This window comes from Cebus imitator, unplaced genomic scaffold (assembly GCF_001604975.1).
Source record: "Cebus imitator isolate Cc_AM_T3 unplaced genomic scaffold, Cebus_imitator-1.0 Scaffold9, whole genome shotgun sequence".
Taxonomy (NCBI): Eukaryota; Metazoa; Chordata; class Mammalia; order Primates; family Cebidae; genus Cebus; species Cebus imitator.
In genome coordinates, this window is record NW_016107324.1 from 6,758,527 (window position 1) to 6,783,768 (window position 25,242).

General features: G+C 35.9%; 2 protein-coding genes across 8 annotated transcripts in view; one reads left to right on the plus strand and one right to left on the minus strand.

Annotated features, from left to right (window-relative positions):
• DTWD1 (DTW domain containing 1) overlaps positions 1–24,178 on the minus strand; it is a 28,739-nt gene extending 4,561 nt beyond the window's left edge. Inside the window, exons 1-6 of one of the 6 annotated variants that reach the window (XM_037745026.1) lie at positions 24,091–24,178; positions 20,255–20,573; positions 17,229–17,372; positions 14,444–14,702; positions 5,832–5,938; positions 2,614–4,944 (exon numbers count right to left, since the gene is read on the minus strand). In XM_037745026.1, coding sequence (XP_037600954.1) covers positions 4,933–4,944; positions 5,832–5,938; positions 14,444–14,702; positions 17,229–17,372; positions 20,255–20,518 — 786 coding nt within the window. In that variant the 5' untranslated portion in view covers positions 20,519–20,573; positions 24,091–24,178 and the 3' untranslated portion in view covers positions 2,614–4,932. Of the gene's footprint in view, positions 1–2,613; positions 5,939–14,443; positions 14,703–17,228; positions 17,373–20,254; positions 20,574–20,742; positions 20,878–23,453; positions 23,563–24,060 lie in introns of those variants that run through there. The other 5 variants (XM_037745009.1, XM_037745012.1, XM_037745018.1 and 2 more) reach the window with 5 other exon arrangements.
• The window catches only part of FAM227B (family with sequence similarity 227 member B), a 273,911-nt gene that overhangs the window by 460 nt on the left and 248,209 nt on the right, over positions 1–25,242 (plus strand). Inside the window, exon 1 of one of the 2 annotated variants that reach the window (XM_017543824.2) lies at positions 24,370–24,507. The exons of the other annotated variant lie outside the window; for it this stretch is intronic. The gene's annotated coding sequence lies outside the window, so the exon portion shown is untranslated. Of the gene's footprint in view, positions 1–24,369; positions 24,508–25,242 lie in introns of those variants that run through there. 2 annotated transcript variants of the gene reach the window in all.

The following is a 25,242-nucleotide window of genomic DNA, read 5'->3' on the forward strand; positions in this document are numbered from 1 at the left end:
AGAAAGTGTCACTAGTTTGGCTACTTGGACTATTAAATCCTAGATGAGCTTTATATGCAACCAAAGAAGCCCTCTTTCTATAGAGCATTAGTGGCACTTGGTCATTCAATTCTGTTATTCTTAAATCTACTATTTCCTTCATGCGTCTCAAATACCTGATATTTGCACTCACTGGCACATTCTCTTCCATGGGTAAATCTCCTTTTACCACTAATAAAAGTTACCACCTTGAGCCATGGGTTTATTTGTTCCATGTGCCACATGTGATGGGATCCTCAATGGCAGCTCAGATAACTCCTGCTAACAACTACCACAGGTTGAGTCCTCTAAAGAGAAATGCTGAGATGGAGTATGGGGTGTAAGATGTTTATTAGAAAGTGTCACCTGACAGGGGAAGGGGAGAAAGCAGGATTGGGCAGAAGAAATCAAGTTCCAATAGAGGGAGCTCTGGGGCAGGTTTTGCCTGACAGTGTAATAAATGAGGCTGAAACAGCAAGACCTTACATCTCCACTAAGTTCAGCCCTGAGATCTAGGGCAAGGGTCACCTCAGGTGAAGTTTTTTCTATAGCTGTTGCTGATCAAGTGCTGATAGCTGAAGGATTGCTGTTTTCCACACTCCCTGCAGCTAATAAGCAAGTCCTTCCTGGAAGGGGGATCTAGGCAGCACATTTTCATGTCTACCACAGTATCTAACCTATTTGCAAATACTGGCACTACCTTCAAAACATATGCAGGATCTTGTCATTCTGTATCACTCTTCCATGATCACAACCCCTGTGCAGGCAAATATTGTCTCTCAAATGGACTACCAAATAGCACTCCAATTGATCTTCCTATTTTCTTACTCTCTTGCAGTCTATTTTTCACCAAGAAGCCAAAATAATCCTTTAAAAATATAAGTCAAATCTTGTCACTCCTTTGCTTAAATCTTGATTGCTTTCTATCTCATCACTCAGAGTAAAACCTTAACACCATGTTTTTCAAAAAAATTTTATTTATACCATATATTTAATTTTTATTTCAGCAATTATTTAAAAATTTCTGGGATCTCTTTTTTATTGTTTGGTCTTTTTCACACTCTCCTATTCTTGTTTTGTGAATACAATATATTCTCTCTTATTTTGAAGATAGTTGTTTTTTGTTGCCATTATTATTCTCTATTTCCTTTGGATTTTCTCCCCTCCTTTTTATTTGAAGGATTCACCAAGTGTCTAGTGATGTCTGGCTCTTATATATGGGTGGTGATTTTTGGCTGATGGCCTTCAATGTAGGGTCAATATGTGTTTGGCTAAACTTTTCACTAGGGTCTTTTTTTTTTTTCTTTTTTGAGATGGAGTCTCACTCTGTAGCCCAAGCTGGAGTGTAGTGGCACGATCTTGGCTCACTGCAACCTCTGCCTCCCGGGTCCCAGTTCAAGCAATTCTTCTACCTTGGCCTCCCAAGTATCTGGGATTATAGGCATGAGCCACCATGCTCAGCTACTTTTTGTATTTTTTTGTTGTTGTTGCTGTTGTTGCAGAGACAGGGTTTCATCATGTTGGCCAGTCTGGTCTTGAATTCCTGACCTCGTGATCCACCCATGTCAGCCTCTCAAAGTGCTGGGATTACAGGCGTGAGCCACTGCGCCCGGCCTCACTAGGGTCTTTTAACTGTCAGTATTTGGAGATAAAAATTTGCTCTAATTAATGCTTCCAGTAACATGGAAGACAAAAAAGTATACCTAATGCATTCATGGCATTTGGTAGTATTTTGAGACTCTTAGGTACCTTACCTATTATACTTAATAACAGTCAGTTTATTTTTTCAAAATAAGAAATGTAAGAAACAGAAAAGCTCAAAATTAAGGCAAATGGAACTGAAACAAAATATATAACCTAGGATATGCAGAACTAGAAAACAAAATTGTTTCTTATCAAATAAAATGTGATCATCAAACACAGCCTAATACAAAGACCAAACCAAAGAGCTGCCATTATTATGGCCTCAAAGAAAAGATCAAATAAAAGGTATAGCCATTTACCCTTTTTAAGACTTCTGAAGGGATTTAGGGGACTTTCAGGATGAAAGGGCTCCTAGAAAGATGAGAGGAATGAGAACCTTCATATGCTTAAGATATACATGTTTCTACAAACGAAGTCACGAGCACTTTGAGAATCTTGGGCTGACCTAGTTAGTCACTACTTCTCTAAATCTCTTTTACTGTAGCCTTCCAGACCTTTATTACCCCAGTAATTCTCACATTGGGGTAAACTTTTAAATTTCTTTATTAAACTTCTTTATTCATTAACACTTGTAACAGTGCTGCTTTTCTAAATAAACCCAGACTAAAACATCTGACTTCCCTAGAAGAGAGCCTAAAGGAAATATATCCACTACTTTATTAAAGGTACAATCCAGCTGGACGTGGTGGCTCACGCCTGTAATCCCAGCGCTTTGGGAGGCCGAGGCGGGTGGATCATGAGGTCGAGAGATCGAGACCATCCTGGTCAACATGGTGAAACCCCGTCTCTAATAAAAATACAAAAAATTAGCTGGGCATGGTGGCGCGTGCCTGTAATCCCAACTACTCAGGAGGCTGAGGCAGGAGAATTGCCTGAACCCAGGAGGCGGAGGTTGCGGTGAGCCGAGATCGGGCCATTGCACTCCAGCTTGGGTAACAGGAGCGAAACTCCGTCTCAAAAAAAAAAAAAAAGGTACAATCCAGGCTGATAAGAGTGAGGAAGAAAGGGCTTCACCTAGCCCTTTTAAGTCATTGTGGCATGGAGTTTTTAAAGTCCAGAAGTGTTGGTATAAGCCAGAGATTCTGAACATATGGCTAGTTGATCTCAAGCAGAGGAATCATACAAGCCTGCTGGTAATCTGTTACTATGTGAGGTGATACCTAAGGCAAAGCAAGTGGTCAAGAGCCCAAGAAACACAAGACTGAGAATATTCTAGGTACTTGAAGAAGCTGTATCTGATAATGCATCCAAAAATGAGATCTCTATAGCCACAATAAATAGCTATAAAACTTTGGTGGCATAATAGACATTCCTTGCTCATATATTTGGAATCAGGTAGGTGTCAGTTAGATGGCTCTGCTGATCTTGGCTGGAATCCTCCACATATCTTGGGTTTGGTTGGCCATCAGCCAATCTAGACAGGATTCAGTGAGGGTGACCAGGGAAACCTTGCTCTGCTCCATGGATGTCTCATCCTCCAGCAGGCTAACTCAGCCAAGCATATTCTATGTTGACAGCAGAAACACAGAGTAAGTAAAAATGCACTAAATCTCTGGATGCCTATGACCCAGAATCACAGTGGGGGGAGTAATTCAAAGGAACCTGAAAAATGACCATGATTACAGGGAAGAATAAAGAATTAGGGAATTAGGGCCATTATTAAATCTATCACACCAAAGAAAAACCAGACAAGTATAGTCAGTTCATTGTTCTAAGTGGCATTATTATCTTCTTTTGAAAAGAACCTGAGATTTTATCTAGCCTTAGCTGTAAATTAGGCTCTTACCAACTATGTGGGTCATCTTTCTTGTGCCAGCTGAAAGATGGGGGCAAATGAGTGATAGAATTATTCTGTCTCTCACTTTTTTTTTTCTTTTCCCTCTGAACTGTTACATTTAGTTGGTTTGTAAAGCCAGTTAAATGCAATAGATTTTGGCTCAGGGAAGTCCAAATAACAGCCCAGAGAAATCCAACTTTGGCCCTGCTTAAATCAATTCAAGCCTTCCTGTATTCTCAGGGCCAAGTTCTAAACATAAAAAACAAAAACAACAACTAAAAAACTATTTTAATTCCATTCTTGTAAAATAACTGCTGAATAAGCAAGCCAGTTAATTTATTTGGCTAAGACTATAAGACTAATAATGTTCAAACCTTATATAATCCACAGTCCTTTTTATGAATAGCATAATATAATGGTGACCTTACTGAACCAAACCAAATCAGAAGTTCCAGATTCCAGAATAGGCTCTGCTACCAACTAGGAGTATGATCTATCAACAATTTACTTACCTCTTTAATTCTCAGTTGCCACATGTATATTAATAGGAATTGCTCTTAATTACAATATTCCAAATGTCCTATTTCCACGGAATGTTAATAGTTGCTACACATTCAAGTAAGTTTAAGATCTATCAGCTTAAAAAAAGTTCAAAATGTTTATTTCAGGACTTTCCAGAACCTTTAATATGGGTTGCCTTCTGAATCCCTAGAAGGGAAACAAACTAATGTACAGCAAATTAATTTCACCAAGAGCTATTTTCCCCCATAAAGCATGATGTGTCCCACTGTATATACTTCAGGAAATGTGATATTATTTCACCCAAACAGGTGAATTTATCAGAGTACCAAAATGAAATAGAAGGCAACTTCAAATGGGAACATTTGAGAAGAGTGTAATAAAACAAGTGCAGTATTTACAAATGTCCAAGCAGGGTTTAGGGAAAGCAACAAGTGGTTGTGAACTACCCTGGGGCTATCAATAACTGTAAGCTATTACCAGCCATAAGTGAAAAGGGGTAAAGTGAGGGAGCAGGAACTAAACCTAGTGAGGTAATTGGGATAACTGCTTGGGAACAGAAGGGATAGGATTCCTGATAAGCCAACTGATTATGACAGGGCAGGAAAGGAGAGGAAAATAAAGTACATCATTTCATTTTCCTCTACATCTAATCTCCCACTGGTACTTCCCATTTTGTTGAACCCAACCAAAAGCAAGAGAGCAAGGGAACCTACCTCATAGAGCAGAGAGCAGAATAGAAAAGAGTAGACAGAAGCTACTCAGCACAGTAGGGCTCTATTCACAAGCAGCTAGGTCTAGGTGAGTAAATGATGTCATCAGGACTCAGTCTCTCTTTTTCTTTCTCCACTCTGCTTTCCATTGCCGACTTCATTCTAAGGCAGGCTCTTTTGACCTGGCAGCAGAGATGGCCACTAGCAGCCAGGCTTCAATTATTATTAGTTCACAATTCCAAATAAAATAGAAAGAGCAAACATATATATAACACTTATTATATTTAAGGTACTGCTAAAAGCCCCTTCGATATTAACTCAGTTAATTTCCAGTTAATCCTATAAGGTAGCTGCTCAGTATTGCCTGCTTTGTACAAATGGAAGAAACTGACATGGCTGATAAGTAGAAAGGCTGAGATTTAAATTCAGGTAATCTAGCTCCAGAGTCTCTGCTTTTAACAACCTTAGGACTTAAAGAAACAGTCCTACATATTGGAACTCTAATTCTAGTTCTGCCTATGTTTGCTACTAACCTCAAGAAAAATCACTTATGACCTATTTTTCAGCCAGTAGACTGTAACCCCATTTACCTCTAAAGGTGGTCATGAGTACAGGTGAAAAGATATAAAGATGTTGAAATAAAGAGCTAATTAGATCTAATTGAATATGTTATGTCTAACAGAGACAAAACACACTATATTAAAATGTAGTAATGAAACTGAGGTTTCACTGAGCAAATAACTCCTGAAATAAGCTTTTCAGTCAAAAGAATCTCTGAAAAATTCCCCTAGATACAATTTCCTTCCTTTTAAGAAATATAAAGTAATACATGAGAGACTCTAATTTTTTCAAATGGTCTTACAGGCATTATATATAATTATTTCTTAAGAGAAAACAAAGCAGAAATATAAGTTTATTAATTTTAGCAAAATAAAAGGACATAAGTGGCTTGTTAAAAACTAATGTATAAGTTTTCCTGTCTCCTTATCTCCAGAGCATTTGGCATTCTTTATCAACTGGTACATAAAAGAATAGAAAAATAAAAGATTGTCATATTGCCCTCTGTATTTCTCTTTTAATATATCAGTATGGTAGTCTACCAGAAAGTAGTAAATGGCTTCAATTGTAGAAAGGAAAGTATCTGGCTTTCCTTTTTGATGGCGCCAAAAGCAAGTTTTTCTTGTTTTCAACTCAACTTGTAATAACCCTGTCAAAAAAAAAGAAAGAAAGAAAGAAAAAATATAAATATTTCTTCTTAACCACAGGCCTGGCACAATAATAATGATTTCTCTTAATTATTCTAACACTTTTTTTTTAAAGACTACAGATAACTTCCTTCAAAACCAGCTTGAAATAAGATATTTTCTTAAACACCTTAAGGTATATACAGAAGCAACATAAAACAAAGAATAAAATCTTATACATGACAGTTAACACTGAGTCTTAGACCAATGAATTAAAAGTAGTTAACATTTAAGATATTCATGTCTTATCTTCTATGTACCAGCATCTTTAAAAATCTGAATCTCTGACAGGAGTACATTCACCAATTTTCAGAAGGGTTTCATTTCCTTGACAAACTAATATTTTTGTTTGTTTAGAGATGGGGTCTTGCTCTGTCACCCAGGCTAGATCGCAGCAGCGTGATCACATCCCACAGTTACCTCAAACTTCTGGACTCAAGTGATCCTCCTGTCTCAGCCTCACAAGTAGCTGGGACTACATCCGCACACCACCATATCCAGCTAAGATTTTGTATTTTTCTTTTCTTTAAAGATAGTGTCTTGCTATGTTGCCCAAGCTGGTCTCAAAATCCTGGGCTCAAATGATACTCCCGCCTTGGCCTCTCAAAGTGTTGGGATTATAGGTGTGAGCTATAGTACCTGGCCTAAACTGACCTTTAAAATATCATTAACTGAGAGAGATAGGCAGCTTAATGGTCCTTAATACTGGTTAAAGTTTACTTCTTGATTATCACTTTCAGGCTATCTTTATGAACAGAGTATTCTAAAGCTATGGTGTCTTTTGTTTGTTTTAGCTCTGTTACATGTATGCTGCAGAGCCTCAATATCATAGTCAGGTAGAATGCCTTGCTCTTGCACATTTAAAAGGGGAATAATTAATGCAATCACAGAACAGTACTCTCATCCGTTATAACTCAGCTGTCATCATACAAATCCAGAATGCTTTTAGCTCCGTTGGCCAGTAATTGGACTCATACTATATTTATTTGCCCCCTTTTTGTTTGTTTTTGCAAATTTTATTTTAAACTGAGAAATAAAAGAGAGAAGGTAGCATCAAAATTGGCCCAATGACCAACTGGAACTTCTAAGTCATTAATGATTGCCCACTGTCACATCTCACTTTTTCTCAAAAGCTACCCCAGAAATGTAGAATAAATAAATAATAAAAGAAATGCAAAGATATTAAGAGATAAGGAGGATTAAATAACTAAAAAGAGTTTGGGGAAAAGAGAACAAAGAAAATGAAAGAGAGAGAGAGAGAGAGAGAGAGAGAGCAGTTAAATAGATAATGCCTATGACTTTTCTAGAAACTGTTTTCAACTATGCAAAGCCACAAATACATAAAACATAATGTGTCTCAAGCAGTATAAATACAAACAAATCAGTGCCTAGATCTATTACATACTTATGTAACTGCAAAACATCAAAGATAAAGAGAAGATTTTAAAAGAAGCCATGGAGAAGGGATGGATCATATACAAAGAAAAGGTAATTAGAATGACCAAAGACTTCCCATTGGCCACAACAGTATACTGAAGACACTAGAATAATATCTTTCAAGTGTCAAAAAAAAAAAGAAAAAAGAAAAAACAAAAACAACAAAAAACAAAACTGGCAACCTAAAATCATGAACCCAGCAGAACAACGTATCAAGAAAAAAGTGACAGACATTAATAAACAAATGAAAACTGAACATATGCCAACAAGAGACCAAATTAAAGGAATTCCTAAAGGATGTATTGGATAACACACTGAGTAAAGAAAATGGTAAACATCTATGCAAATTCAGATAACTGTTGCCTGTATAAAACAAAAATAATAATAATATCTAATTTGTAGACTGACAATAAAGAACAGAACAGAAATAATGATATTAACAATAATAATGTGTACCAGGAAGAGGCTGAATGAAGCTTCAGCATATGAAGTCCATATAATGTAAAAAAGGAGACGTTTAACATGTCTGGCTTTGAACTTTTTAGGTTATGTGTGCAATTCTCTAAAAGAACAAAATAGAATAAGAAAAAAGCTCACTCAATCAAAAGAAACAAAAATTATAAAAAAGGACAAACAAAAAATTAAGATGGTAGAAAGTAGATCCAATTATATCAATACTCACAGCAAATGTAAATAAACTAAAGTTGCTATTTAAAAGACATAGATTATCAGATCGAAACATGAGATGGATGACCTCTACGGGGCTTCAATTAAATATTGCATTAGAGGTCTTATTTAACATAGTAATAAAGAACAACAAATTAATTAGATGCATAAGAAATGAAAATAAATGCAATTGACATTACTTACACAGAAAATACAAAAAATCTAAAGCAAATTATTAGCCATATAGTATCTTGGAGAAGAGAAATATTCAAACAAGATAAAGACATATTGATAAATTCCACACTAAGAATTTTTTTCCTCAAAAGAAAGAGATTAAAAAGATGAACCACAAACTGCAAGAAGGTATTTTACAATATTATCTATATTCTAGAATATATAAATAATTTCTACACATCAATTAAGATAAAGCACTAAAAAAAATGGGCATAGATATTTCACAGAATAGGACCTGTATATGGCCAAATAAACAAATAATGTAATTCTCAATCCAATTAGGAATTAGAGAAAAGTAAATGAAGATGACATTGAGACACCATTTTATACATACCAGATTGGCAAAAATCAGACATTTGATAATACCAAGGTAGGAGAGATTATGGATCGTTGGAGCTCTTATACACTAATGATGGAAATATTCCTTTGTATATACACTTTGAAAAACAATTTGGCATTATCTTGTAAAGGTGAATATTCTCATACTCAACAACTCAGCAATGTGACACCTCGGTATGTTTCCTAGAGGAGCTTATACTTGCACAAGAATGTGAGTAGTACATTATTTGTAATAGCAAAAACTAGAAATAACCAAAGTGTTTCATTAGCAGGAAACTAGATAAATTGTAGTATACTCACAGATATTATTCAGCAGTGAAATTGAATAAAATATAGCTACAGTGATATGACAATATAGATAAATCTGAGAAACAAAATATGACTTTAGAAAGCGAGTCACAAGAAAACAACATATAGGTCAAAATAAAGCAAAACTAAATAATACATAGTTTATGAAAACAGATATATGTAATACTGTAATTATAAAAGCATAATCCAGGAAAATAATTAACTGTCAGGGGAAGGAGAAGAATGGCACAAGGGAGAAGAACATGAATAAAAGGAAGTTAGAAATACTATCTTGATGCATGAGCTCTTAATAATTCATTATATATGTTTTATAACAATGTTACATATATATGTGTGTGAGTGCATGTGTGTGTATTCTTTCATATGTATCACAATTTAAGAATATAAAACAGTGAAAAACAAACAAACAAAACCTCTTTGCTTATTTAGTGAAAGAATTAGAGCTGGAAGTCACATCCCAGCCTAATTCTTTCCATTAGACTTTAAATTCAATCTAATCATATCAATGACAAGCTTAAAATTCTTTAATGATGCCACAGCACCTATGGATAAAAGAACAAATTCCCAGATATGCTAAATAAAATAAGACATTTATAATTTGAATTTCCCCAGTCTTTTCTACCGGCCTCATATATGTACGCATTCTAGAACACATTAAATATTTCAGTTTCTTGAATGCAAAAAGATTTTTTATATCCTAGTATTTCTAACAATTAGTAACTTTATAATAAAATTATAGTAAAAATGTGAACATTTTTTTGAGGTGGCATTTTGCTCTCTTACCCAGGCTGGAGTATAGTGGCATGATCATAGCTCACTGCATCCTTGAACACCTGGGCTCAAGCAATTCTCCTGCCTCAGTCTCTCAAGTACTTGAGACTACAGGTGCACACTACCACCCCTGGCTAATTATTTTTTGTTGAGATGTAGGTCTTGCTATGTTGTCTAGGCTGGTCTAGAACTTCTGCATTCAAGTGATAATCCCGCCGTCATCTCCTGGAGTGCTGGGATTACAGGAATAAGCCACTACACCTGGTTCCAAACTAGTAAAATATTTTAGCAGGAGAAACTTAAAGTAGATAATTACAAATTGCTTTTCCTTCCAAAAGTGCTGCCTCAATTTCTTCAATTGCAAAGTGAGGATGACATCCTTTACCTCATACATTTGATGTGAGGATTGAATAAGGTAGTATATGACACAGTACTCACTGACACAGTGAGTGTAGTTTAGGCAATGCTTATAATGTGAACAAAGTTATCACTTTAAAAGTTGTATCAATATATAGTCAAAATGAAGGGAAAGAGCTGGTTAATTTTTTAAAACAAATTACAGCGTAATGATGTTTAAATAATTTGGACTCCAGCCCAACAAAAAGAAACAATGTGTCCCTCTACTTTCTGCCAAGGCTTCCTATGGTAAATCTTTAAGAATGTTACATAATTCTTCACTTGCAGGTTTAGGTTTACCTTTTATGATTAAATTAGGCACTCTAACTTCAAGTGCTTTATTTTGACATTGGTAGAACATACAGAACTATTTCTCTGTAAAAATTTGGCAAAACAGTCCGGTTTTACATTGTTAAGGGGATTCTTAACCTCAGTATTCATAGTAAGATAATGGAAAGATTATTTCCAATATACCTGAGGGTTTAATTGAGGTTTAACTTAGTTTGTTCAGCTTAATCCCATGAAATGACAAAAAGTTTTAAAGCCTAAAGCCAAAAATTTATAACAAACATGGACTGTTTCTTATGGAAGTAACTTGGTTTATTTAGAAATTAGTATTTTACATATACAGAGGTTACAAATAAGTGTAGAGCCCTAATTATTTCCTGTGGTGCAATAAAGAGCTACAAAGGACAGGGGTTGAAGTAGGCCATGCAGAAAACTTCCCTCTAGAAATGTTTCTTTTATAATTTTAAAGATTAAGAAGCCCCTTTAAAAATTTTTGATCTGTCATAGAACTAAAATATATGATACTTCCTATGTGACTTGAGAAGGAATAACAAAAATCTTTTGTACAAATCTGATTTTAGGCAAGCCAAATGTGAACACTCTGAAATGAGATTTTGAATAATACCACATAATTCCTTTTATAGTTATGTTAAGGGTTTTTACTTATTTTTTTTATTTGATCTTTTCAATTACCATATAAGGTAACAATAAAGAAAAATCGCTCAGAAATATCTTCAAACTGGCGAGTAACCTGCTGCTGTAAACATCCATGGGAATGTGGCAGGCGGTGTTCCCTTTCTCTTTCAAAGAGCACAGCCCTAGGGCTCAGGAGTTTGTCTTTCTATTAAACACTGGCAACAAAATTTCTTTCAGATCTTCTGCTCCTTAGTACCTGCCCTTCCCTCTCTCCCACACACATACAACACAAAGAACACACAATTAGACTGTCAAAGCAACCTTACTAACATGTATGAAGATGTCAGATGCATAAACTATATAAATTAAGCTAGTTAAATCTAGTGTTGTCACTCACTTCAGCTTGGTATTAATGAACACCAGACTCCAAAAAGTGTCAAAATGTTCTTTCTAGATAATGCACATTTTTAACACTAGCCTGAGAGAAGCTCTCCCAATTTAAAACTGTTTTGGCAATTGCCTAATATCGACTGAATAGCTTTCTTGCCTTCTAATCATACATAGGCAAGTAAAGTAACTCTTTTAAACGACTGTTATTAGGAACCAAGCTTTTCACTCTAAAATAAATAAAAATCCTTATAATGTTAAATATGAATTAAAACTATCTGTGTGAACTCATGATGCATAACTATGTATTTTTCTTGGGTCTATCCACTGAAGGAATGACATCCCAATAGTAATGAATTTACCAGATCTTAGTTTCTAATACCATTTCCTATTAAAAGCAACTACAGCTTCTTAGAAAAACAATTGATTCCAGGTCTGAGGCAGAAAAAAAGTACAAATCAACTTGTCTGTTGTACCAAAAGGACAAAGGAGGCCATGCCATGAAGTACTTGAAGGGTTTCCACCGACAAAATTTGAGAGAACTCGAGCATCAAAAAGATTGTATCAAAAAGATGAGCATCAATATGCTATAATAGATTATAACATAATGAATTAGAGAAAAAAATCCATAAGTTCATAGTGATCTCAAAAAGAGGTAGGAGAGAGAGAAATAAAGAACAAGAGAAAAAGGAAAAGCTCTTCTTTACATAAGAATACTGGCTAACAAATGTAGAAGAAATCGTGTAATTAAAATTTCACCATTTTTCAATTCTCAATGTAATTATTCAATTCACGCAGGGATCATCAATGAATACTAAAACTACTTGGTGAAAAGTTTTTGGAAACAGTCCATAGTCTGAAAACATCACCCATAGATTACTACTACTTACAAAAAGAAAAAATAAACCTTAATAAAAGAGAGAACTGGCAATCACCACTTTAATCAAGTAATGAAAATTATCACAAATAATAGAACAACAACTTGCATTATATGCCTCCTAATTTGATGCAACAATAAAGTATGAATTCACCTATGAATTGGTTAACCATACAATTTATCAGCTAAAAGGTTCATTTCTGAGAGTGCAATGACATGCTATTAATAATTATACCAAAACAATAGATATAAACTAGACATAGACAACCCTGGATTTATCCTTACCTGTAAGTGTCCTAGCCAACATATTTAGACTGAAATGAATCACAATGAAACATTCAGACAATTGACCTGTACTCTTCACAAAAGTCTAAGTCATGAAAAACAAAAACAAGACTGCTCTAAATAAGAGACTAAATATACATAATAACCAAATAAACTGTGATAAGTTTAAATGCTGTAGGGGGGAAGCTACAAGAAGTATTTTGGGGTCAGTTAGGGAAATTTGAATATGGACAGTATATTAGATGATATGATGGAATTTTCATTAATTTTCTTAGGAATAATAATGGTACTGTATTTATTATACAGGAGAACATACTTTTTTTTTTAACACAAGTATCATAGCAACTTTATTTGAAACAGCAGAAAATGAGGAACAACCAGTACAAATATCCATCAACAGATAAATAGGTAACACTAATTGTAGCATACCCATACAACAAAATACTAGTTGGAAATAAATGTATGACCTATTGATACACGCTACAAGAAAAATGAGTGTCAAGTTATTTATTTTGTGTGAGAAAGCCAAACTGAAAAAGGAAAAGAATACATACTGTATGATTCAACTTATGTAATATTCCAGAAAATGCATCTAATCTAAAATGATTAGATAGAGACAATTGATAGATTAGAGATGGGGTTGGAGAGTGCTGTGAGGAAAGCTGGATGTGAAAGATCATAAAATGGCAGATGGAAACTTTGGCAGGGGATGGATAGGTTCATTTTCTTACTTGTAGTGATGGTCTCATGGCTGTACACAAATGAGAAAACTTTTATACTCTCTAAATATGTGTAGTTTATTATATATTAATTATTCCTTAATAAAGTTATTTTTAAAAACTGTAAGGCAGGCCAGGCACCATGGCCCATGCCTATAATCCCAGCACTTTGGGAGGCCAGGGAGGGCAGATCACCTGAGGTCAGGAGTTTGAGACCACCATGGCCAATATGGTGAGACCCTGTCTCTACTAAAAATACAAAAAACTTAAGTCGGTCATGGTGGTGTGTGCCTGTAATCCCAGCTACTAGCGAGGCTGAGGCAGGAGAATTGCCTGTACCCAGGAGGCAGAGGTTGCAGTGAACCAAGATTGGACCACTACACTCCAGCCTGGGTGACAGAGCAAGACTCTGTCTCAAAAAAACAAAATAAAACAAAAACTGTAAGGCAAAAAACAAAAAACCAAAGAGAAGATATAACTTCTTGGTAAATGTGTTCACCATTAGGGTGTTTATAACAGAGAAGTCATTTCTTTATTAATATAGAAGAATATTCTTATTCTTAGATAATGTACACTTAGGCCAGACGTCGTCGCTCATGCCTGTAATTCCAGCACTTTGGGAGGCCAAGGCAGAAGGAGAACCTGAAGTTGGGAGTTTGAGACCAGCCTAGCCAATGTGGTGAAACCCCGTCTGTACTAAAAACACAAAATTTAGGCAGGCATGATGGCGGGCACCTATAATCCCAGCTAAATGAGAGGCTGAGGTGGGAGGATCGCTTGAACCCAGGAGGAGGAGGTTGCAGTGAGCCAAGATCGCACCATTTCACTCCATCCTGGGCAACAGAGTGAGACTGTCTCAAAAAAATAAAAAAAAATAGAAATGTACACTTAATATTTAAGGGTGAAGTTTTACAAAGCCTGATTGGTCAACTTCCAATTGGTCAACCAAAAAAACAAAAAAAATATAGAATATATAAATACATACTCATATACGTAATAAAGAGAAAGAGAAATAAAGCAAATGTGGCTAAATGTATAGGTATTAAATCCAACTCTTCTTTCATATTGTCTGTTTTTCAAAATAAGTCTGAGGGAAGAGCAGTCCAAAAAACATTTTTTTTTACCTTGAAGTCGCTCATCAGTGATTATTTTGTTTGTTTGGTTCCAGGTGCTATCTATAAATACAATTTTTTTCAGTGTTGCGCCTTTGCACTTGCTGTCATTCAAATCACAGAACTCACGTTCTTCAGCTCTTTTGCGTTTAAAAGATGGCTTGTCAGGGTCATCATTTTTGCCTCTAACATTATTTTGAATCCTTTTTTGCAGATGAAAAGAAATATCTTTTATTGAGATAGACTGAGGTCCAGGAAAAACGAGAGCAACCTAAAACAAATAAAACTGGGTTAGCAGTGTGCTATTATGATCTTCAAAATATAGAAATTTTGATTGATTTAAAATTTTAAGGCCGGGCACGGTGGCTCAAGCCTGTAATCCCAGCACTTTGGGAGGCCGAGGCGGGTGGATCACAAGGTCAAGAGATCAAGACCATCCTGGTCAACATGGTGAAACCCCGTCTCTACTAAAACTACAAAAAATTAGCTGGGCATGTTGGCGTGTGCCTGTAATCCCAGCTACTCAGGAGGCTGAGGCAGGAGAATTGCCTGAACCCAGGAGGCGGAGGTTGCGGTGAGCCGAGATCGTGCCATTGCACTCCAGCCTGGGTAACAAGAGCGAAACTCCGTCTCAAAAAAAAAAAAATAAATAAAAAATAAAATAAAATTTTAAGAAAAACGTTGAATATTTGAGAAACAAGCAGTAGGTTGGTTCTATTGCATATGCCTCTTTAATATGTATGGTAAAGTTCTAGCTCTCTCCTAGTAATTTATAATCATAATATACTAATTAAAAGTATTATTTCAAAATATGTTATTCACCGACTGACAGAGGCCAAGTTAATCATACTTGAAATAAGAAGACTAAATTATATAATTTTTTAATAAGATAAAAAGCAAAGTACATGATACTTTGTAAAACAACCACTGAAACTCTTCAGTCATTAAGTGCCATTTTCATCTATATCATAAGCAAAGATAAAACAAATGACAGTGAATGCTGGTGAAGAAACAGTGGTTTGAGGTCAGGATTAAATAGCATAACTCTTCATGAAAGCAATTTAACAATTTAAAACAAGAGTCTTAAAATATTCATACCCTTTTGCCAAATGATTTCATTATGGTAACATAATAAAATAATCCTAAACACACACATGCACAATATCTAAGTATATTTATTACAGTGAAAAATTAAATGAAAAAAACTAACCTTCCAGGAAAATTTTATGAATTACGATAGCTCTTTTCTTTCAGCACAATTTTACTGAGATTGATATTGTTAGAGCCTCCAATGTCTGAACAGCTCTTGGCACGAAGCACGCACCAAGTAAATATTTGTTAAGTGAATAAATGTTGGTAGAATCAAGGGAATTTTATCCCCATATGTTTCTCTATTTCCCAAATTTTATTCAATGAGCATAAAAATTTTTAAAATAAAAAGATAAAAACAAAATCATAATAAAATAAAATTAAAAAACAAAAAAATCTTGGGCAGGCACAGTGGGTCATGCCTGTAATCCCAGTACTTTGGGAGGCCAAGGTGGAAGGATCACTTGAGCCCCAGGAGTTCGAGACCAGCCTGGACAACATAGTGAGACCAGTCTCTACAAAGAATAAAAATCTTAGCTGGGAGTAGTGGCATATGCCTGTGGCCTCAGCTACTCTGGAGGCTGGGGTAGGTGGACTGCTTGGGCCCAGAAGTTTAAAGCTGAAGCGAGCTATGATCGTGCCACTGCACTCCAACTTGGGAACAACAGAGCAAGACTCTGTCAAAAAGCAAAAAACCTGAATTTTATAAATTTCAAAGTTGTGAAAGTTTAAAAATATGCATAATACATGTCTATATTTCCCCCTATAATCAGTTAGCAAAGTCCAGCGCTTCTGAATTTTCTTAGATTTTAAGCATATCACATCTCCTTACAGAACCTAGCACTACATTTTCTAATCAACATAAATGGACTCTAGCTGACCAGAGAAGGAAGCATTTTCCTAGATCCAAAACTTAAATATTACTTACAAACATAATTTTCTATATAAACTCAATCAAAAAAATACATATAGAGAGAGATAAATAGGAAAGTAAAAATTTACCAAGTTCTTCCTGGAACAAATGAATGAATGAATTTTTAATTTTGTTTCTAGATCAGCCACACCAACAAATGGCCTCCAAGAGACCAAAAGGCTTTTACATGCTTCTTTCAGTACTCAAGGCCTAATTTTTTGAGACATATTGCAAAATTGCTTTTCAGCAAGAAGACCCATCTCACCAATGTGACAATTGCAACTAAGTGAAAACCAATTAAGAATCTAAAAATGAGCAAGGAAGGCCTCTAAGCAGCCAAAAGAAATGTTATAAAGGCTATGCATTAAAGCTCTTAATTTAGGAGGATTCCTGAACATCCTAACTCAGTTTTCTTCTTTTAGAGAAATTCCAACAACACTTGTAATCTGGTTTCCCAGTTTGCATCAAATTAGATCATCTATGTGTAGCAGAGACAGGAGGAGAGGAGAAAAAGTAAAAGCAGGCACATTAATATTGGCAAAGAGTAAAAACCTAAAGACATAAGGCAGAAAAGCTATAAAATGCAGAGAGACTCAAAAAGCATAGCAGTCTAGAATCATGTGACCTTTGAAGATATCAATGAAATATACTGTATATTGTCTAATGCTACCTGAGCATAATGCTAGCTTATGAAGAAAAATATTAAATTATGTTTGAGTAAGTTCAGAAAGGCAATGGAGGTTAAAATTCATTTTTATATCCAATGTGAAGAGTTATAAAAAATAAGTTGCCTACTTCGTGGTCCTTTTCTTCATATTCTGGAATACAAGGATATGTGTAAATGTTTACAAATTCAGGTGCTAAGAGTTTTGCATGTATAGCAGTACTTTTGCCATCTGTTTCATTTGGATGTTTAATGATGTCAATCTTCAATGGAAGCTAAAGGTAAAAAAAGGGACAAATAAAAAAACAAATATAAACATTCTAATTTTTATGTTAATACAAAGGGTCTCTAAAGCTACATAGGAAGCTCACAATAAATTCCTATACATATGCATATGGTTTAAAAGTTATACTTTTCTCAACCAGAATATTAAGAATGGTGATTGTTACAAAGCAAACTCAAATTTCTTCCTTGGAATTGTTAATCATGTATTAGGACAATTATTTTCAACTCATTTAACACAGAATCTTCTCTTACAGCAAAGCTCCAATGTCATTTTCATTTAAGTTATTGCATTTCAGTATGTGTGCCATGGACATTTTTATAATTCCTATAAACTCTAGGTTTGCCTACTTAATTTTATTTTTATTTATTTATTTTGAGATGGAGTCTCACTCTGCCACCCAGGCTAGAGTGCAGTGGTGCAATCTCAGCTCACTGCAACTTCTGTCTCCTGGTTAAGCAATTCTGCCTCAGCCTCCCAAGTAGCTGGAATTACAGGCGCCTGCCACCATGCCCAGCTAATTGTATTTTTTTTAAGTAGAGATGGTTTTTCACCATGTTGGCCAAGCTGGTCTTGAACTCTTGACCTCAAGTGATCCACCTGCCTCGGCCTCCCAAAGTGCTGAGATTACAAGTGAGCCACTGCACCTGGCCTCTTATGCTATTTTAAAAGGAAATGTAAGTTTGAGCAAAAAGCTTCAGATCTAAAATTCAAGTTGAAATTCTGTTCCTTATATATACTTTCAGGTCAAAACTGTTATCCTTTGTAGTAAACATCATGATTTTTGGCATCACATTTTCAACAGCACAAATTAAATAATTATCAATTTAAAAAATAGTAACAATAAGTCTAAGAGGTATAATCTTTATATCACAAAACTCTCTTTAAAATCATCTTGCCTAAAAAGCAGTCCCCAGTCTTTCTGGGAAGAAGGACTGGTTTCATGGAAAACAATTTTTCCACAGACCAGGGTTGGGGAAGAGTATGATTCAAGCACATTACACTTATTGTATACTTTATTTCTATTATTCTTACATTATAATAAATAATGAAATAATTACACAACTCACCATAATGTAAAATCAGCAGGAGCCCTGAGCTTGTTTTCTTGCAACTAGATGGTCCCATCTGGGGGTGATGGGAGACGCTGACAGATCATCAGGCATTAGATTCTCATAAACAGCCTGCAATCTAGGTCCCATAAATATGCAGTTCACAACAGGGTTCATGCTCCTATGAGAATCTAATGCTGCCGCCGATCTGACAGGAGGCAGAGCTCAGGTGGTAGCGTAAATCATGGGGAGTGGCTGTAAATACAGTTGAAGGCTTCACTTGCTCTCTGGCAGCTCACCTCTTGTACAGCCTGGTTCCTTAGGACTGTACTGGTCTGGGTCTGGGGATTGGGACCCCTGTTGCCTAAGTATTTCCCTTAAAGTTTCATTATTTGTTACAGACTAACATGTCTCTATGCAAAAATAATATTCTCTTGGATTTCTAAATTACACTTTCTTATTTCGCTTCGGCATTTTTTGGTTTAGCTCTTGTTATAATGCTTATATAAGTACTGCATTCAGCCATGATCATGAAAAAAATGCCAAGTCATCTACCGTACTATATATAAGAAACCCTCTGGAGATGTGTTCTTGACTTCAGCTTTTAAATGACCTTTTGTTTTATTTGGTATTTCCCACAATCTTCAAGTTCCCATTCCACATTAAATAAATAGGATTCTAGGAATTTACCCTGGGCACACTTTTACCCTGGAGGACAAAACTATTTTTCTTATGTTTTTAACTATACATATTTAAAGTGTACAATCTAATAAGTTTTAACATATATTAAATTCTTGAATCCAGTGCTACAGTCAAAATAATGAGATAATTGTAAGATAGAATAATTCTATGTATACTTCAAAAACCATACTTCAAAATGTAACATTCCTGTAAGATAATGGGCAACTTGAAAATAATTATTACTCTCAAGTTCTTGGTTTTTCTGAGCAAACTGTGAAGCTTATATTAAATTCCACACTTCCTTATTCTTGGCTAATAAACTTTCCATTAGCTTATATGTGTGATTTTAGATGCTGAGGACGCCATGGACTGGTCAAGAAGATATAGGCTAAATTGAAATTCAAATAAAATATGAGTGTCAAAGAACTTTTCTTCAAATTTAAATGAACTTTAAAATCATCACAACAAATATTTAAAAATACAGCTACAACTTATTATTTTTTATTTTTTTATTTTATTTTTTTAACTGGCAAGTTCTAATGAGCCCATGTGTAGGGTTTACTCTCTCTGAAGTCGTAATAAACAGTAGTCAAATTTTATACATTAATTGATTTATTCCTAAAGTTTGGGATGTTAGCAATCAATTCGAATGACCTTTTAAATTGGGCTTAAAATCAGTCTAATGATAACATAGCCCAGGGAATAAGTCTTAGTTTTTAAATTTTATTTTCCTTTTGGTCAATGAAATCTGCTCCATCCCCATGTATAAGATTAAGTCATAAAAGTCTAGGTAAAAATTGACTAGTTCTACTAGAATAATATTTTCTCAAGGAGCAGTACAAAGACCTGAGTTTTTGCAGCTCCTTCAGGGTGTCTATAAACTTTTTTTTTAGTATTCATATGTTTATATCACACAATTTTTCCTATGTTGCAAAGAAATTATAATTATTAATGAAAAATTGGCTTCATTAAAAACACCATTTCAGACCCAGAGACAAGAAAAACAAAGTGGTTTAGTAGTCTGTAGGACTAAATTTTCCATAAATATACTTCCTTTATCAATTAAATTAAAATAGGTATGTATGAGATGTCTTTTAAAAATCTATTTTCTTACTTTCAAACAATTAAATTTCTTACTCACCTTCACAAGTGGAATCTGTTCAATAGGTACATTTTCAACTGGGACATAACATGTATAGCAGTAGAACATTCTGGAACCACCACATTTGAGACATTTTGATCTCCCACTTTGCTGAGCTTTTTGAAGAACTTCTTGAGATGCTAAATTTAAGTTTTTAAGGGGATCTTCTGAAGCTATGGAAGTAGTTTGTGACTGTTTTGTTTCCACAAATTTTGAATTATTTTCTTCACTTTGTTTGAGAAATATAGGTGGATTGAGAGACATTCTTCATTCAAACCAAAGTTTAACAGGTATTTCTAAAACACATATCATAGGTGCCCTATAAAAAAGTGTCGAGAGGAGACAAAATAAAAACATTTTACTCAGTCTGTACAATGAAAATTATTCAATTTAATTCACAGTTGTGTGCTGTTTTAGTACTTATTAATACATGTTATATTATCTTACAAATTTTAAAAATTTACAGAGTAATATTAATGTCCACTTACTCTAAGAATTTATGCTTTTTAAAAACATACATCATTCATATTCTTTAGTGCTAGAGAAGAATAGTAAAATAACTTTCCCACTTAATATTTCCTTCAAAGAAGGGTGATGGCTGCCAAAATTGTTATCTGCATACCCTGTAAGGAAGATATCTTTCAACAGAGAAACAACACTGGGGCCCTATTGATTCGATATGCATTCCACAGCTGTAAAATAATTCTCTTATTATAAAGCCTTCTGGCATTGTTGTTTAACTATGAAGCTCCAGCTACTTTAAGTAGTAACAGTGACAAGAGAAATGCTGTGACTTCAATAGGAAACACTTTGTGGTCCCCCAAATAGAAAGTGAACAAAAAGTCCAGAGAAACACAAAGTACAACATAATTTGCTGACAAGAAGTTAATGGCCCTAATTTAATTACTCATCAGATGAATTTTTTTCTTTAAAGATTGTAAGTCCTAGTGAGCTTGAGACCCAAATAAAAAGATGCAAAGATACCAGTTATAGTAGAAAAAGGTATTTGCCAAATGTACCCAAGGGGGAAAACCAAAATATAGTAAATATTTTTGCTGTGTAACTGATTAGGCACAGATTTACATTTTAGGTAAGAAAGTAGTATTTAAGAACAATGGTCCAATCCCTTCTTCCTGCCTCACAAATAGAAAATCTTACCTACTTCTGACCACCACTCTAAATCACCTGCCTAAAAATGGCTTCAATCTTTGTGAACATGTCCTCAATGACTAAAAGTGCAATAAATTAAGATGCCATCTTTTCTTGAGTCTCAGATCCTTTTAGGAATCACATTAAAATCTTAAACCTCATCCCTAGAAAATGCATATGCAACATAATATTTTGCACACAATTTCAGGAGGTTTGGAACTTTCCTAGAGTCTAACTATAAATGAGGTAAAGAAGTTCCAAGTTTGGAAAGTGGTGGGCATGGTGGCTCATGCCTATAATACCAGCATTTGGGGGATCAAGGTGGGAGGATCACTTGAGCACAGGAGTTTAAGAACAGCCTGGACAACAAAGTGAGATCGTATCTCTAAAAGAGAGAAGAAAAGTTTGGGAAGAGATCCTACTAGTCCTCAGAAATCAGAGTTGCAAATGCTCTATTGACATCTCTTTGCTGCACATACGAGGCTAAGTTTCACCTAAACCCTCTTTGGGTTTGTTCTGGTGTTGCTTGTGGTTCTTACAGAGAAACATTTTGAGGCTTTCATAATCCTGAGTTACTCAGATGATGGGATTCATCCTAAAAAAAGAAAGTTGATAGGACTAATTCAACCTGACTTATTTCCCTGGGTATTCCAGTAGCTATTTAGTGGAACTGCATCTGTCACTCAAAAACTTGGACATAGTGGGACTGAAAAATGCAGTTCCTGTGATGTCATGACAGTTACTGTGGTTGCTTGACATTTAGCAGAAAACTACTGGTGAGTTTTTGGAGTTATTCTAGGGCCCTCAAAGTGCATTTGTCTTAGAGATGCCTCAGAAATACCATTTTGTAGTTCACGGACCTCCTATCCAAATAACTAAATGGATATTAGTGAAGCCTTATATAAATAACCTTCCTCTACAAAAATCAAACACCACAGATACCTGTAAGACAGTAAAATAGAAATGTTAATGGCTCCATCTTCTAGTTCACCCTGCATACTCTCACTTATGGCTGAGGTGACCACATAGAAGAGGCCAGCAATTGTAAATTATGGGCAGCTACCTCCAAAGGTCTCTGAAACTACATGATCAGGATATTTGTCCTAACCTAGCCAACAACCTGCCGCAACTGTGAGTAAATCATATGTTACAAATGCGGCTATTTAAAATCTTTAAAACATACCTGTTAACATAAAATATGTGCAAGGAAATACAATTTCAGTCATCGGAGCTAAAAAGACTTAGAAAACATAAAGACTATTCCTATGGAACTAACAATTTTAACACCTTGATGGTGTGTCCATCTTCCTGGAACTTAGGGCTGAAAATACATTAATTTTTTTATTCCTCCTTCTACCCAATTCCCACCCCAAATTAATTATACTCACCAAGTTTGCATCAATTCTACCTTGTACATAATCCTCTATCTTCACTCTCAAAGTCAGGACTCTAATTCAGTTCCTTATTAACTCATAGATGGGCCATGGCAAGGTCTTAAACCTCTTTATCTTTGAGTACTTATTATTGATTACACATATTTGACATGGAAAAATCCACTTATTGTAGAGGTACTTTCGTGAAGCTGGCCCCTCTAGCATTCAACTCTGTAAGAGAAGATCCTTTCCTGATCTCACCTATTCATGATTCTTATGCAACAGGAGGAATTCGATAAACACTTGTTAACTAAATTAAAACCATTCTGCAAAACACATCCAGTAAGCATCTTGCTACTGAAGTATCTGACAAACTACCTTTACGGACCATGTGCAGCCTAGCACAGGTGGCAGGCTGGCAATTTCTTTTTTTTCCAAAATAATAACAGAAAAGGCTTCTACCTCTTTCATTATTGTAAGCTGACTCACCTCCTTCCCAATGGAACATTATATATATAGACTATTTAGTACTAGATAAAAACCACTTCAAATTTTCTTGCTAGAGTATTTTTAAGAACCTGGTCATATAGGACCTCGAGGTCCAACATTCATTTTTCACAATCCAAGGTAGGGCCCTTTTAAAATATAGGATTAATGGCCCCTCCCACACCACCCACCATATGGTAGCAGACGGTCTTGCCTTCGTTTTCATGGTGCATTGGGTTAGTCCTTAAATGTTGCGATCTGAAGTACTGATTTTACCACCCAACTTTGTGGACCTGGCGCCTGAAAATGTTAATATACTTCCTTATTTGTCCTACATTCCCAATAAATAATTTAGACGTAAGAAACAGCCTCTTTTGCTTATTACGTAACCACAACCTCGGTATTTTAAATACACTGCATGGCATCGCTAATTCTACGTCTGTGCTACTCTTCCCCTTTCGTGATAACCCCCACAAACCACTCCAAATACCAAAAAAAAAAAAAAAAAGATAATGGGGTTCCTAGGGAACTGACTTTGCTTTGCCAGGACAAACTTTCGTTGGGGCGGAATGCACCGAAAATCATTGGTAGGAAAAAATAACTGTTTTTTGCGGAAAAATTTGGAAACGTTTTCCCCAAGGGCCCGCAACATCCTAACAAAAAACATGAGCCCGCGCAGGGACCGAGGATCCCCGTCACAGGCGACACCCAGCGTGATCTCCGCTAGGGTCCTGACAAGGAACGTCGACTTCCCGCTGCCGCAACTCTGGGGCCAGACCACGCTCCACGCGCAGAGACCTGCACCAGGAATCAGAGTGGTACTCAGACCTGCACACCCGCGAGTCGAGCAGCTCCACGCGTCTTCAACTCCACCCGAGCCCAAGGCGCGCGCCGGGCCGTGATCGCGCACGGACCAGACGGAGCGCTTTCCCGGTAACACCAGAGGGAGGAGCCAGGCCGTTACTAGTGGTGTTGCTAGGGCCGGGCCCGACACGCCGCAGTTCGCGCGGCTGAAGCCACGAGCAGGAACGACAGCAGGGCGGGGTTAAACGGGAAGTGCTGCCTCACCCTCACACTCAGCGGCCTTGTTGTACAGCTCCTGAGAGGCTCCGGCGGGGGCAGGGCCGAGTTCGTCTGGGACCTGGCTCACGCCTCGCAGCCTTTCAACCAGCTTCCTCCTGATCCTTGCTGGGACAACATAATTGGGACGCGGTTCTCGAAACATACTCTGAAGGCATAGTTGCAGTGAGTTGTGAAGAAATGTTGTACCCAGAGAAAAGTTCGCATTTTACCCATCTCAAAGATATTTTAGTTATAAGAATTTGGCTCTATTACGCTTTCGTGGCTATATCAGTATCATTATTTCATGCGCTGTATGGTAATGAAAGCTATTAGAAAAATCATTTGTATCTTTATGATTTGGTTTGCATAAAAACACGCATATAGAGTTAAGAGTACTTTGTATGCGTTTCCAGTCTAAAGTTAAGTGTGATATGTGGGTAAGTTACTAGACCATTTTTCCATGCCTCTTCCCAAAGAATGCCCAAATTGAAGTACACTCTAACAGCTAAGATTTTGAAACACAACGGTCAAATGTTGAGCAATGTTTATTGAGTATTTTGAATTTATCAAGTGGTAGATAAAGGATACTACAATGCCCTAGAAGTGTTCACGATACAAGTAAAGCATGGGTAGTAGAGAAAATGCAATATTCTTACTACTGAGATTAAAACGCCATTTCATAAATTATAGGGATTTCAAGAAAGCTCAGAATGGAGTAGTCACGAAAGGCTTCTTTTTCCGACTTGGGTAAGGCCTTGAAGAATGATACAGGTTTAGGACAGTGTTTTTCAACTGTAAAGGGGATTGTATAGGACCCATTAGTGGGGTCTTGATCCATTTGTAAGCACTTAGGAAACAATATAGATTGAAAATATCAGTGCATGTGAGTAAGTTTAATTTTACTTAGTAAAGTAGTAC